We start from the raw sequence: 13,841 nt of genomic DNA on the forward strand, positions 1-13,841 counted from the left end.
AGACAGGTTCATAAAAATGTATCACTGCTGTTACATTTTCGAAACTGAGCAGCATCAGGTTTGTGGGCTGACCTCCGGTCTAAGAAATTTGGGCCAGGCTTATCTAATTCAGAGTTTTGTATGCATGCCGAAATACCCAGGAACAGTGTGCGCAGGTTCTCTCTGCGTGACCTCTATTCAGAAGAAAGGAACTTTCTATTTGTACCAAACTTTCCTTGCGAATGGTTTTGAGGTGAGCTCGGACGCTCCGGTACAACTGTGACCACAACTGCACCGTCTCAGTGTTTTACAAGTCAGCAGTATGTCTACATGTTTTTACAAGCCTAGAAAAGTTGCCCTGAGTGAAATAAGTTCTACATGTAGTTATGTGATGTAGACAAATTAAGTTGGAGATGGTTTACCGATAGAACTGGCTGGTGCTGCACAATCTTAGCCAGACTTGTGTTCTTCTTCTTTCTTTTTTTTACTCAAAGCCAAGCTTGAATACACCTCACAAAACAGTACTGTGAGTGTGTGTGTGTGTGTGTGTGTGTGTGTGTTTGTGTGTGTGTGTGTGCCCACGGCACTAGTGCTGATAGGCTTCTGCTGTGAATCTAAGGGGCTATCAGTGTTCCCTTTTCTCCTTTCTACAATCAGACGATACAGATGAGTGGCTGGGATAAATTCCCATCAAGTGGCAAGCCCCCCCCCCCCCCCCCCCCCCCCCAAAAAAAACAAAACAGCCCAAGCAGCGGCAGGGATTTTCAAAAGCTGCTTCTTGTTCATAACTACAGCACAACGGGATATATTCCACTTTCCAGATCGCTGTATTGTCAAAAGCAGTAATAGCTGAATCTGCTGTAGCATTGATAACCTCTTATCAGTGTTCACTGTGTCCCGCTCCGCTCTGCTTTCAATGCATCCGGTGAAAAGACCCTTTAAGGAAATTCAGTCCCTGCTGGAAGCACTGATGTGCAACACTGCAGCAATAAAAGTACTGATTTCAAGTAGTGTCTAAAATAATTACAAATATACTGTAATACACACAACAGATCTATGGCCTCTTGATGGAATATGAATGTGGGAGGCCTTGTCATAATCAGTGCAGCAGAGGGGACATTGATAGCAGCTGAAATTGCTCCCTGATTACTAATTTCACATAATTACACTTGATAATTACGTGCACTGTGTGATATGATGCAGGCTGGTAGTTAGAGAATTTGGACATCCAGTTAAATAAAGAATACGGCTGGATACATTGAGCTGTAGTGCATCGGAAATTTGTCACATATTTGCTTTGGCTTATCTTATCAGAGAATTTGAGAACCACACTTACACCAACAAAAAGCACAATGTGTGAAAAGGATGTGTGGGTGTAGGAGAATCTAGCAACAAGACAAGATAAGTTTTAGGTTGATGGGATTCTGTCCACGTTTTCACCTTTAAGCATGAATTTTTAAATGCGAGTCTCAACCAACAGAAATACTCCAAAGGTGACGACGCTTGAGATAAGTTTACCTAATTTATCAACTAGCCATTAATTAAAAACTAGCTAATTAATCAACACATTGCTCTTCCAACTTCGACAAGTCTGTTGTGTGCTTGTGCTTTTAAATCAGAGTTGGACGTCAACCCATTTACACAAATACATTCATTGTGCTGTAGCCTGTAGTGACCATTAGAAGAACAAACGTATATCCATATATAAAGTATTTGGGATGGTATTTGAGATCAGGTTTATCTGACCCATTCTCAGGCCATGTTCCAGTCTTCACTTGTTTCTCCCCAGGAAATGTCGCATAACAGCGATGGGTGGATGAAACATTGCTCCCTGTCACACACCAGTAATCAAATCTTAACAAATTGTCAACACAAGGCTGTTAAGGAGCAACAAATGAGATGCCTAAAAAAAATGTCTTGATGAAAAGCAGATACGCCTTTCATTTGGACATCAATTCACGTTGCAGTAATTGTTATTGGCACCTTTTAATTAAACCAGAAATAAACTTTGAGCTTGAGCGTTTCCTTTCAAGTCCAAACCAATCTAGCCCCGTGAGAACAAACCAACCAGCCAAAGTACGAGTCTCCTGAAGGAAACCACATGACAAGCCTGAAAAACTATGTATGACGTCTCCTAAAAACCCACCACCGAGGGGAGCATCTGGTCCCGTCAGCCAACCAACAGACAGCAGATGGATTATGTGTAGAGTCTTTCACCTTGCCAGAAGCCAGGAGCCAGAAACCAGGAGCCAGGACAAAACTCTTCTGTTATCATGTTATGCATTTGGATAAAACCTCCACTTTTGGCTCGCAGACACATTACCCTCTGGCTGCGTCTCTGTTCTCGTATTTACAGCCCTGCTGGGTATTGTAAGGCCTGATTCCTCTGTCGGCGTCAACTACATCTAGCTGGTATCGCAGATCATGAATGGGGATTTCTCCTCCATTGTGCATGTTGTGTTCAAAAGCTGGGCAGCATGTACCGTTTTCAACAACTGCGGGACGACTTGTATAGTTTTCACTGAAGAGACATCAAACCAAGCGGACACATTTGGATATTAAACTGTTCACAGTTGGAAAAGTATCACACATATTTTCAACAGGGACTTGGGGGTATATCTTGAATCACATTCAAAAAAGCACTTAAAAGAAATTACAAAAACTGTTTCCAATCTTTTCAATTGTTTTCCATTGTCTGCTTTCTTGACAGTCAACCGTTTATCTAACGTGTTGGCCATATTTTTATATTTTGGTACCTGGAAAAATGTCAGAGGCGCGACACAAATTGCTGAAAATTTTGAAAATCATCTATGTTGTTGTGTATTGCTAACCTTACCTGCCTTTCCTTCAAACCGTTTCTAAATGGACTTTTCATATCTTAGAGCACCATCTACAAATAGTAATGATGGTGTCTGCAGAAACATATGCTACTATGATCGTGTCCACTTATCTTTGGGCATGTTGTGATTTTTCACAAATTAAAGGCCTTCAAGACTCACTTTCACAATTATTATTTTTTTTACACCCCATTTAATCCAAAACTGAATTAAAAAAAAAAATCTCTACAAATAAAGAATATCAGAAATTGTTGATAAACAAATCTATGAATCACAAAATTAAACACAGTGTCATATATGGATTTATTATCTCACCCTTCCTCCTGGGGGGCCGTCTCTGCCAGGTGAGCCAGGGCTTCCAGGAACACCCTGAAAGACAAAAAAAACAGGCTTTAAATTTTTATGACAAAACTTACCAGTGTTCACATACAGTACCAACAGTAACTGGACATTTTATAAGGATATGAAAAGACAAAAGCAGCATTTAAAACGCAAATGTAATAAGAATGTTTTATAATGGCAATTGAAAAGAATTTAGGTTACCTTCAGTCATGATAAACTCTTTTTTTTTTTACATATGTATTCATCTTATTTATTCATTCAAATCCATTACAGTCCAGAACCTAATTTTTAGATGCACTTCATCTGCTCCCTCAAAACATTTAAGGATGCATTAAAACACATTCAACCAAAGGTCAAAACAGATAAGAGTTCACTGTCTTGATCAGCGAAGCTTTGACAACGGTGGACATGAATTTGATTTGTGCAAAGAACCAGCTTCTAACCATCTGAACACAAGACAGTCCCTATATCAGCGGGCCACCCTGCTGCTCCATCTCCTGCACCATTTCCCCTTCATCCACCTCTCCGCAGGTCAGTGCACACAGTCAATTCCGAAATACAGTCATGGATTAAGTGTTTAGGTGATTTATCTCCACACTTCAGTATTAGTGGAGGGTTCATAAAACAGGACAGTTAACACTGTTAAAAGGTTCTACAAATTACAGGACGGGGTCACAGAGGACAGGCCTCAAATGATTAATGACGTACTGATGTTTAGATGTTGGCTGATGTGCATTCTCCTAAGCCATCGCGAATAAAATCTCCTTACACACACACACACACACACACACACACGGGAAGTAAGCCTACACATCTGCACAAAACTCATATCGAGACTCTGAGGAATACACTGCAAAAATCTATTTCAACCTGTTTTAAGAGGGAAAAAAATATAAAACAAACATGACGCCTGTTCTTTTTTTAAATTGAAACACATGACTGGAACCCCAACTTTCCAATTTTCTGAAGAGGAAAAAGGCTAAATGGAAAATTTACTGTATTTATATAGAGCTTTTCTAGTCTTATTGACCACGCGCTTTACAGCACAAGTCGCGAGAGAGAAAGAGAAACTTCTATTCAACAAAATATTAGTTAATATGTCAACGCGAAGGATTTCACCATATGTAATAATATCAATCTTTATGACTAGCTATGTCATCAATAACTCATGACCCGTTGAAACAACAGTTACAAAGGGTTCAGGGAAGTTTGACAAAAACATTGACAAACACTTTCTTTATATCTGCTTTGAACTGCATGACTGTATTTTATATAAATAATTTATTAAAGGAACGGCTCAACCTTTCGGGAAATATGCTTGTTTGCTTTCTGGCAGAGCGTGAGATGAGAAGATTGATCGCATGCTCATGTCTCCCAGTTGCATCTGCAGCCAAGAGGCAGTTAGCTTAGCTAAGCAACAAGACCGGAAACATGAATATATTCCAAAATTTGAATTGATAAATAGGAGAGCGGTATCAATCTTATCATGTAACTGTCCCCAGAGAGGGAACGAGCACAATGTATGTGTGTAGCCTGTATGAATTTAGCAAACAAATTGGGGTGGGGGTTAATGCATCTCCGAAGATAAGTACACAAACACACACACCTCCTCAGTAAACATACCTATCTGAGCCTCTCAAACAGGCCTTCAGAATAATATGAGCCTAATCAATGTCTCATGACGACGTCTCATCAGGGACCACAAGTGATTCTGTTCCAACACATTAGCCTTGGGTTTGCTTCGCTGCAGAACAACACACAGCTCTATGTGTGCGTCAGTGTCCAACAGATTTTTACCAAATACATCGGCAGAAGATCCAGAAAGAGACAAAGTTTAAATTATTGCCACGCGCAACCTCGTGTCCAATCTTTGAAAAAAGGAACAAAAAATGATGGCTGGATAACACCACTATATATATACGCACACGGATAAACACTATGAAAGTGAGAAATGAGAACGATAGACACATACACCAACACGCGCTGCCGCATTTCTCACTATCAAATTGAAACAGAGGTGGAAGGGACGCTGATGACAAGGTTACATTGTATTTACTGCAGCGCAGGAAGAGAGAGAGCAGAGCAGTGAGCAAGAGAAGTAATTGATGATTTGGACTTGTGATATTCTCTGTGGTCCCTCGTATATTACAACAGAGCCCTGGAAGCTACAATATTCCCCCGCTGGGACACACACACACAAACACACACACACGCACGCACACACGCACGCACGCACGCAAGCATGCACGCACGCACGCAAGCACGCACGCACGCACGCACGCACGCACGCACGCACGCACGCACGCTAACAAAACACATTACAACTCTGTAATATAGTGCAGCACGGGGCAGCACTGCCAGCTTTTATTAATAGGACTACGCAGGCAGAGATCTAGTGCTGCGGCTCTCGGTGAGCTGGTTCAGAGACCAGTTGCTCGCTCCTCAGGACACTGGTTATTGCTCCTCTCCTCTAAGAAAATTAAACAAGTCTCGCAGCAACTCAAACACTTTGGGTATGATTTACTGTCCGAGACGGAATTACAGAAACTTTACTGATTCAAGGTGTTTCATCAGACGGCCCACAGAATAAACGAATCTCAAAGAAGGATAATCATCAGAGAAATGATTATCGGTGTAGTAGTATATTACTGCTGATATACCATAAACTGTTTTTTTTATCTTCATTAGCACTATAATGAACACCAGTCCAAACCGTAGACTGTGTATAAAAATGGACATAGCCTTCAACCTGTAATCTCTGGGATGACCAGCAGAGGGCGACTCCCCTGGTTTCAAAAAGAAGTCTGTTTATGATGTATGATATATCTGATCTATGATGAAAAATGACACTACTCCTCACTTGAGTTAAAACGTCAGCACACATTTTACTGAGGAGATTATGGTCTCAATCCTTGAGTCTTTTTCAAAACACTATGATGTCCAATGTGTAAATAATGGTAATAATAAACAATAAAGTACAGTATTCAAACAGGCAGTTCACAAACCAATGGGTGAGGTCACGGCGGGTTGCCAAGTAGTAAATAATATTGTCATTATCAGGATAAAATCTAGTCTTAAAACCATGACCCGGTTTTCAGAGTGACTCCTCAGCGTCACTACACCAACACTAAAACTACTATTAAAGTATAACCACCGTTAGAAAATGACCGTCCCACCACAGCGCCGTGCGCTCTGAGGACAGATCAATGGATTATTTTGACATGATCACTGATCACTGTATCATTGTACAGCCTACATCCTAAGGAGAGTACCTGTAATATTAGTAGTTCAATGTTTTTGTTTTTTTTAAATTACGCAGCATCTTAGTCAAAATTTTACCATTCGGCTCACTGCAGCACTGACTGACCATCGGCATCTGCTTTTACCGATGAGTTTTACCAAGCCACAATAGTAAGCTGTAGTCTGGCTGAGGGTCACAGTCAGCCAATCAGAGGAGAGGCTTATTTAACAGACACAAATCTCCCGGTTGTTGCTAGAGCTCCAGATGAAGCATGGGGGAGATGTTAAACTGTATTGAGATGGCTTCAAACCACAAAAATACTTTATGGAATATCAAAAATTTCAAATAAAACTCTTGAGTAGTGTAAAATATGGGAGAAACCCATCTTAGCCAGGAGACTATAAAAGGTAGAATGTGTTATTTTTCCAGCTCATAAGTTTGATGAAAGCCCGAGTTTTTGAAGGGCGGACCTGCAGACTGGGGGCGCAGGTAGAAGCGCTGCATCAGGATCTACTTCAACTCAGTGTGTGTGTGTGTGTGTGCGCTTGAGATGGAGCCGGCTCCCCACTCTTGACGACTCAAACAATTTGTAGAAGTCAAGTGAATTCATCATAAACCAAATGTCTTGTGACATCTACAAGAAGTTAAAAAGGTAGTTGGCTGAGTGGAAATGTGAGCAACCACATCTGTTTTTGTCCACCTGATGCTAAGCTCCGCGGGACATTCTGGTTTTCAGATGTGGTGTAATGAGGTGATCAGCCAAGACCGTAAAACTGACTGGGGAGAATTAAGACAAGTCATCTGGCAGGGAGCCCTCTACAGCGTAGTAGGCCACAGCTTATTCACTGTACTGGTCATATTGCACCTCTTCACAGATCCATATAATTCATTGTGTAGTGAGAACTATGTATAAGAACAAACACCTTGAGGGTGTACAGGGTCTTTAAAGTGTTCGGAAAGCTGTTTTTGCTGGAATGTAAAAAAAATAAATAAATATTAATGTCAACACCATTAATCTAAGAGACGCAATTCCTGGTACATGGTTGCTAGAACACTGACTCCATGTCCAGAGCTCCCACAAGAATGCCATTCAATTAATTCAGTATTACTTCTGATTGGTTCTGATTGGTTCACTGCCCAATAATGGAGATGGTGGTAATGATTATGCACATCTCAATGATTCCATTAGACCGCTGTGTGTCTGGATCTGCATGTGAGTGTGCAGTTGTGTGTGTGTGTGTGTGTGTGTGTGTGTGTCTGCTCGGTCTCTCCCCTATGAGGGAATAATAGAAAGCGTTTTATCTACAGTTCTGATATGAAAGAGATTCACACCTTTGACATGGTCAAAACTTTCTACAATAAACAATAATAAAACAAAAGTTAAGTATGTTAGCATTGTGTAATTATTGCTAAAAAAGGCAGCTTCAACAAATTGCCTCATCCTAATACTAGCTATGTAGCCAGATTAGTCTTGATAATAAATAATATAATTCTATCATACCAATAAGATAATCATAAATGCATTTATTAACTTCTTAAAGCAATCCAAATCAATCCAAATTCAGTAATGATATTAATCCAAGTTTTTGTTACTCTCGTAAGTATTGGTTGTGTCTTTTGCTGGATTATACACTTGTTTCAGAGGTAGCACCTCTAATCTTGTTGTACTGTTTTTTTCTAAGGCTTTCTAACTTCTAACTCCAAACTTCTAATCCACATGAAGAAAAGAGTACTTTCTGAGCCTCATTGTCTACATTGTCTTGGTGAAGAAATGTAGTGAAAATCTGTAAGGCGGTAAATATTTCACATATTTTATATGTTTTGTGATATATCAATAGACAGATCACATGGACTTTAGGGCAACAGTTTTCATTTCAGTGTGGATGCAGGGCCATTGAACACACACACACACACACACACACACACACACACACACACACACACACACACACACACACACACACACACACACACACACACACACACACACACACACACACACACACACACACACACACCAGATAAAAACAGAGGGAGAAGTCACTGCATGTCAGGCAGGTTGTAAAATAGTTGCCCCTCTGGGTTCTTCTCTGTGATGAGTCATATCAGCAAACCCCAACACACACTTCAAACTCTTTGTCTTACTATTATTGTCCATATTTTTTAGGAAATGTTGTCTTACCATTTGTCCGGCTGGACCGTTCTCTCCTGTCTCTCCCTTCTCCCCAGCAGCACCCTGTAAAACAAGCAGTGTCGTTACATCTCAGCTGGGCCAGCGGTCACACTGTTAGCTGCCCAAAAGACTGGAAAAAAACAACATCAGTTATCTTAATAAGATGCTGGGCCACCACACATCCACAGAGCCGCCTCAGCGTGCTTTGGACGAGAACCACAAGCGCGTGGACGTCTATCTGAGGCATGTGTCAGCATTTGTCAGTTTACTTTGGCAGATGGTTGACGGCTCAATGCTACGCGAATTTCTAATTGCACACATTCTGCGACCTTACTGCAGACAGGTGGGAGAGGAATGGCTGACAAAACAGATTTTATGACAATGTTTTCATCATAATTCAATATAGCAGCTATGCTTGGGAATAAAATCACTTTTGGTTCCATGTTTTGTATTTACCCAGATACTGTACTGGGATCCATTTCATTACTAAAAATATTTTTCTTTTGAAACTTCATCTAAACATTAAGACCACACTTGTTTCCTCTGAGAGAAGAGTTACTACGTGTAAACGGTGCCAATTTTAATGTTGAAATTATCAAATAATTATGAAATTTCCTAGATAAAACAACGTCTTTCAGTAAAGCCTTACCGGAGGCCCCTGAATGGAGAGTCCGCTGGGTCCTTGAGGACCAGGTGGTCCTGGGGGTCCATTAGGGCCAATCTCTCCCACCGGCCCTTGAGGTCCCTGTGAAAACATCACAAGTTCAGCAAGTTCATTCTTGGCCTCAACTTATAACTTGGATGGGAAATCTGCAAACTCCCAGACTCCAGAACAGTTACTAATCGGACCTTAGTGTGAGAAGATTTTGTCAGCACAATGGATGATTCAGTGATTATTGATTGTTGATCTTTTTGACCTGCAGGAAGCCTCGTCTGCTCATTAATAACACACATTCATGAAATGCAATTAAACTCCTAATCCTTCTGCTCTTCAGTGACGGCAAAGCCGCACTTATGATGACACGGGAAAGGATTTACCTTGAGGAAGGCTAATGAGTTATAAATCTAACCATTGAAGTCTTAGCTGGACGGCAGGAGTTCACATCATAACTCTAACAAAAAGTGTATAAACTCTGGTTGCGTGCCCATTTCCCATAGACTGATACACTCAACACAATACAATGTCCATCGAGTTAAAACTACAAACTCTGGGCTGCGTCACCACTGCATCTACTACAGGACATAGATGTGGACACGTCCATCCATCGCTCATCTGGTTGTGGCGGTGTGCGCTGACTTGAATCATGTGAGTGAGCAGCAGAGAGCGTTCCCGCTTTGCGAGTCAGAGATGAGAAGAATTCCTGTGAACCGCCACTGACTCGCCGCATTTGTATCTTGTTGGCTCTATCCAAAGTAATCTTCGCTCCGGCTGTATTTATTGTTTTACAGCTCAACCACACAGTCACTGGCTTCGTGTCTTTCTTATCCATGCAACAATCAAAAGAGACCATGGATCAGATACACATGAATAGTGTGTGTAACCAGCAATGCATCCAAATTTATAACTGAGCAGGAATAAGGATTAATTCACGGGGGTCTCCTACAACATGAATGATGTCACCACTGAAATGAAGTTGGGTGAAGCTGCAGAGTTAACATGTACAGTACAAGTGCACTGTATATGAAAAGCAGTCCAAAACCCAAAATGACCCCACCTATCAAACATAACACACGTGGTGTTTATTGAGAGAGCATTTCATGAGTTTGATTGTATTTTTTGCTTTCAAGTTTGAAGTTGTGGGCGGGCCACGTCATGTACTGCACGTGATACGCTGTCACTCAACACAGACAAAGAAGAGACTGACACATGGTCGAGATAAACAACCTTATTTTACTCGACTGGCAGCTGTGTGGGTCTGAGCAGAAGTGACTTATTGCCAAAGCATTGTTTCAAGGCATATGCTTTTTTTTTTCTTCTTCTTTTTGAATTACAATCATGCAAACTGGGTATTGGTATGGACACATTTCCAACAGCATCAGGCCTTGTTGTTGTGAGAAATCTTCCTTTCCAAATAAATCATTGTTGGGAAAGCACCTGTTAAAGCCAAGAAAAGTAACGGTGGCGATCAAATGGATTTGATAAAATGATCACTTCCTTCAGTCCAGTGGTGCATCACACCCTGTCTGGAGGATGGAGTGGGTTGATACAGCTCTCTGTTTGTGAGCTTGGGGCATTAGTTCACACCCCTAAATCTTTCCCTCTATCATCTAAACACTGGGTTGAGCAGAGAATGGGGCTTTTTCTGTCCCTGATGGCAGAGGTGTGGATCAGTAGGTTCAGATTATGATTAAAATGTACTATAAATGAGGACTTTGCTTAGTCTTGTGGACCACATGTTATGTTTTTTCATATAGATGCCGATGGACTCTGCCTCTTTTGCCTCATGAAGAGTTCTGATAGAACTTTGATACTGTACATGAAATCACAAGGCTCTCTCATGTCCAGCCAGTTCAAAGGAGGAGGTTGGATTAATATAAGGAATATTGATTGTTTTTCTGTCTACAAATTCCTGGAATTGATGTTTTATCCCACTGTTAATGCGTTTGCCTGGTGAAATACTGTTAACCGCTGGGGTACTACTTCGTCCCCCAGGAACATGCATCCTCACAGTTGCTCAATCATGTGGAAAAAAATGCAAGATAGATACTATTTAGGACTTAAATGAATTTTACTAACCGTTACTCCTGGCTCTCCTCTGTCTCCTCTGGTTCCCCTTATGCCCGGACCACCCTGAAACACAGGAAACACCAAAAATACACACAATCAATGTTTGCCAATTGAAAGCCTAAGAAGAGATATGAGGCTAAGAAACGTGCCTGTGCAAAAATATGCATCCATCAGACCACCTTTCAAACATGGAAATTGGGGTATTAAATTTTGAACGTTTTTAAAAACCGAAAAGTGTACAGTTCTTTGATATGATTGGATTATAAATATGATGGACAGAGGCCATGATGGACGGGGGTGATCGGCGATGGAAGCCATCCCTCTGCACTCCATTACTCCACATCTGTAAGTAACAGCAGGAGTGTGGAGCAGAGAAAAAACCCTGGGCCGACCTCTCTAGCCCCGAGGTTTATCCAGGGACAAACTGCAGTGCACACATCTGTTAATCATTGGCCCATTTGGGATACATCCTCTTCCTGTGTTTGCTTAAATAGCTCTCCGTTGGGGACGAGGTGCGGTGCTTGGTAGTTCCTACAGTATTAAGCTTGAGGGGATATGAGAAATGGGTGCATGAAGTGAGAGGATAATGACAACGGACACACAGATGTAGTAAAAATAACAGGCCTAATGGAAGGATTGTGTATCATCTCGCTCACTTTAAAAAAAAAACAGTTTCTATTTTGAATTCTGTATAATCGTATTAGACAATACCAGCGTCATCTTATTTTTTCACAATTTATAAAAATGAAGTCAATATACCCACCAGATTCTTTTCCAAAGTACAGTAAGTTTGTCCTCTTGCATGTTTCATCATGTCAGTTCATTAGTACTAATAACTAACATGAACTTACTAAGCAGATAAACATTATGCTGATGAGGTCTGGTTTCACCCTTGGCACTAAACAAACTGATTCTGATTTCCAAAGCTCTATTTTGATGCAGAACTCATACATATGTTCATTGAAAGAGCTATAAGGCTTCAACAGTCTGAGATAGAAAAAGTGGGTACTTTTGAACGTTACTGTCTCTTTTGTAGAAAATGTCCTTGTTTTATTTCCCTGGACAGCGTTTCCTTGTACTCTCTGATACACGGAACAAGGTTTGTTGCGGCACATAAGGCCGACTGCGGCTTTTGTCCCCCGCCAACATCCATCAACAGTAGAGTGGAGGGAGAAAAGGAAAGAGTAGGGAGAAATTAAGGCAATCAATTTCTCTTTCCAGTTGATGTGAGAATTTAAAAAGGGTGCACTTCCTTTAAATTCTCCTTTTGATGGTGAAGAGACACTTTTTTAAATTTTAATTCAAATGTAACAATTGTGCTTTTGTATATTCATGTCAGGAAAAAAAATCATGTCACTCCAAATGATTGATTGTGTGTTAATTCAGCAATTTGTCACTGAGAGTAGTTTTTAATAGATTTTTGTACACAATATGTGCCCATGACTTGTTTAAGGCCAGAACCTGCAGAGACACTGAAATTAGCTTCCAACATCAGCGATACAAATGACTGTGTTTGGATTTCCATGAGCCTTTAATGGAAATAGAAAAAAAAAATTTAACTCAGCAATTTCATGCCAAAGGCAAATTTGAATTTTTTTAAAGTAACGTTTGGGTCTCGAACAGCAGGGGCATAATTCTGCAGACAGAGATCGTGAGCAGAGGAAGAGTTTTTTCCTCCCTTAATGTCAGATTGATTGCTGACCGATGAGCGGTATCGAGCAGAGTCTGAGCCAAATCAGACGGCCCAGCCTGCAGTTCGGCTGAAGCAATCAATATCATTTCAAACATGACTCATAGATTTTGAAAAGTGAAGAAGCCTACTGCTGTGCAAGACAGGAAAACATCTACAGTGAATAAAAACAACACTGCTTTGAATGATTATTAGTCTACATGGTGGAGTTCTAACTACAAGGTTTGTCTGTGTCAATATCTTATAGACAATATTCAACATGAAAAATATTATACATTTTAAAATAATAATAATTTCATCAATAATTTTACAATCAGCTACTGTAGTGTCTCTGTCCTTTATGATAATTCCGCGCTCTCCACCTCATTTTGCTTTCTCTTCATGGCAGCATTCTGTGTGTTTTGACACTGCATCAGGTATTCCCACATAGATCCATGTATTTATTTTTGCTTTATTCACACTCCATGGCTTAATCGCAGTGTGCAAAGTCCCAACAGCACAACAACGAGTTCTGTGTTCATGCAATGTTTACACTGAAACTCTCTGTTTCCACAGTCTGTCAGGATGCTGAGCATTTTCCTGCCTGTAAGCAGCTTTGGTTCCACAGGGGATACAATACATTCATTGTGTTAACAACCATTATATTCTTTTAACAAGGGGAATGGCACTGCCTTTCATCCTTCCTCAAAGCCCCGCTGACTGCAGCATTCAATTTTAGCTCAAAAGTGGCTATGATTTTGTCAATAAACCATTCATCTACGCCTATATGCCGCAGTTAAAATGTGATTTAAGAAGCCCATTCACTGCCGGAGAAAGAAACAGACAGAGACCGAGCGAGAGAGACGGCGGCA

At 40.7% G+C, this 13,841-nt stretch overlaps 1 protein-coding gene across 8 annotated transcripts in view; it reads right to left on the reverse strand.

Moving 5' to 3' along the window:
• Window positions 1-13,841, reverse strand: part of col14a1a (collagen, type XIV, alpha 1a) — a 107,986-nt gene that overhangs the window by 14,695 nt on the left and 79,450 nt on the right. For all 8 annotated transcript variants that reach the window (XM_035643844.2, XM_035635877.2, XM_047332685.1 and 5 more), the window contains 4 exons: window positions 11,310-11,363; window positions 9,222-9,317; window positions 8,582-8,635; window positions 3,132-3,185 (listed from right to left, as the gene is read on the reverse strand). In XM_035643844.2, the coding sequence (XP_035499737.2) occupies window positions 3,132-3,185; window positions 8,582-8,635; window positions 9,222-9,317; window positions 11,310-11,363 (258 nt within the window). The remainder of the gene's footprint in view (window positions 1-3,131; window positions 3,186-8,581; window positions 8,636-9,221; window positions 9,318-11,309; window positions 11,364-13,841) is intronic.

This window comes from Scophthalmus maximus, chromosome 1 (assembly GCF_022379125.1).
Source record: "Scophthalmus maximus strain ysfricsl-2021 chromosome 1, ASM2237912v1, whole genome shotgun sequence".
In the NCBI taxonomy this organism is placed as follows: domain Eukaryota; kingdom Metazoa; phylum Chordata; class Actinopteri; order Pleuronectiformes; family Scophthalmidae; genus Scophthalmus; species Scophthalmus maximus.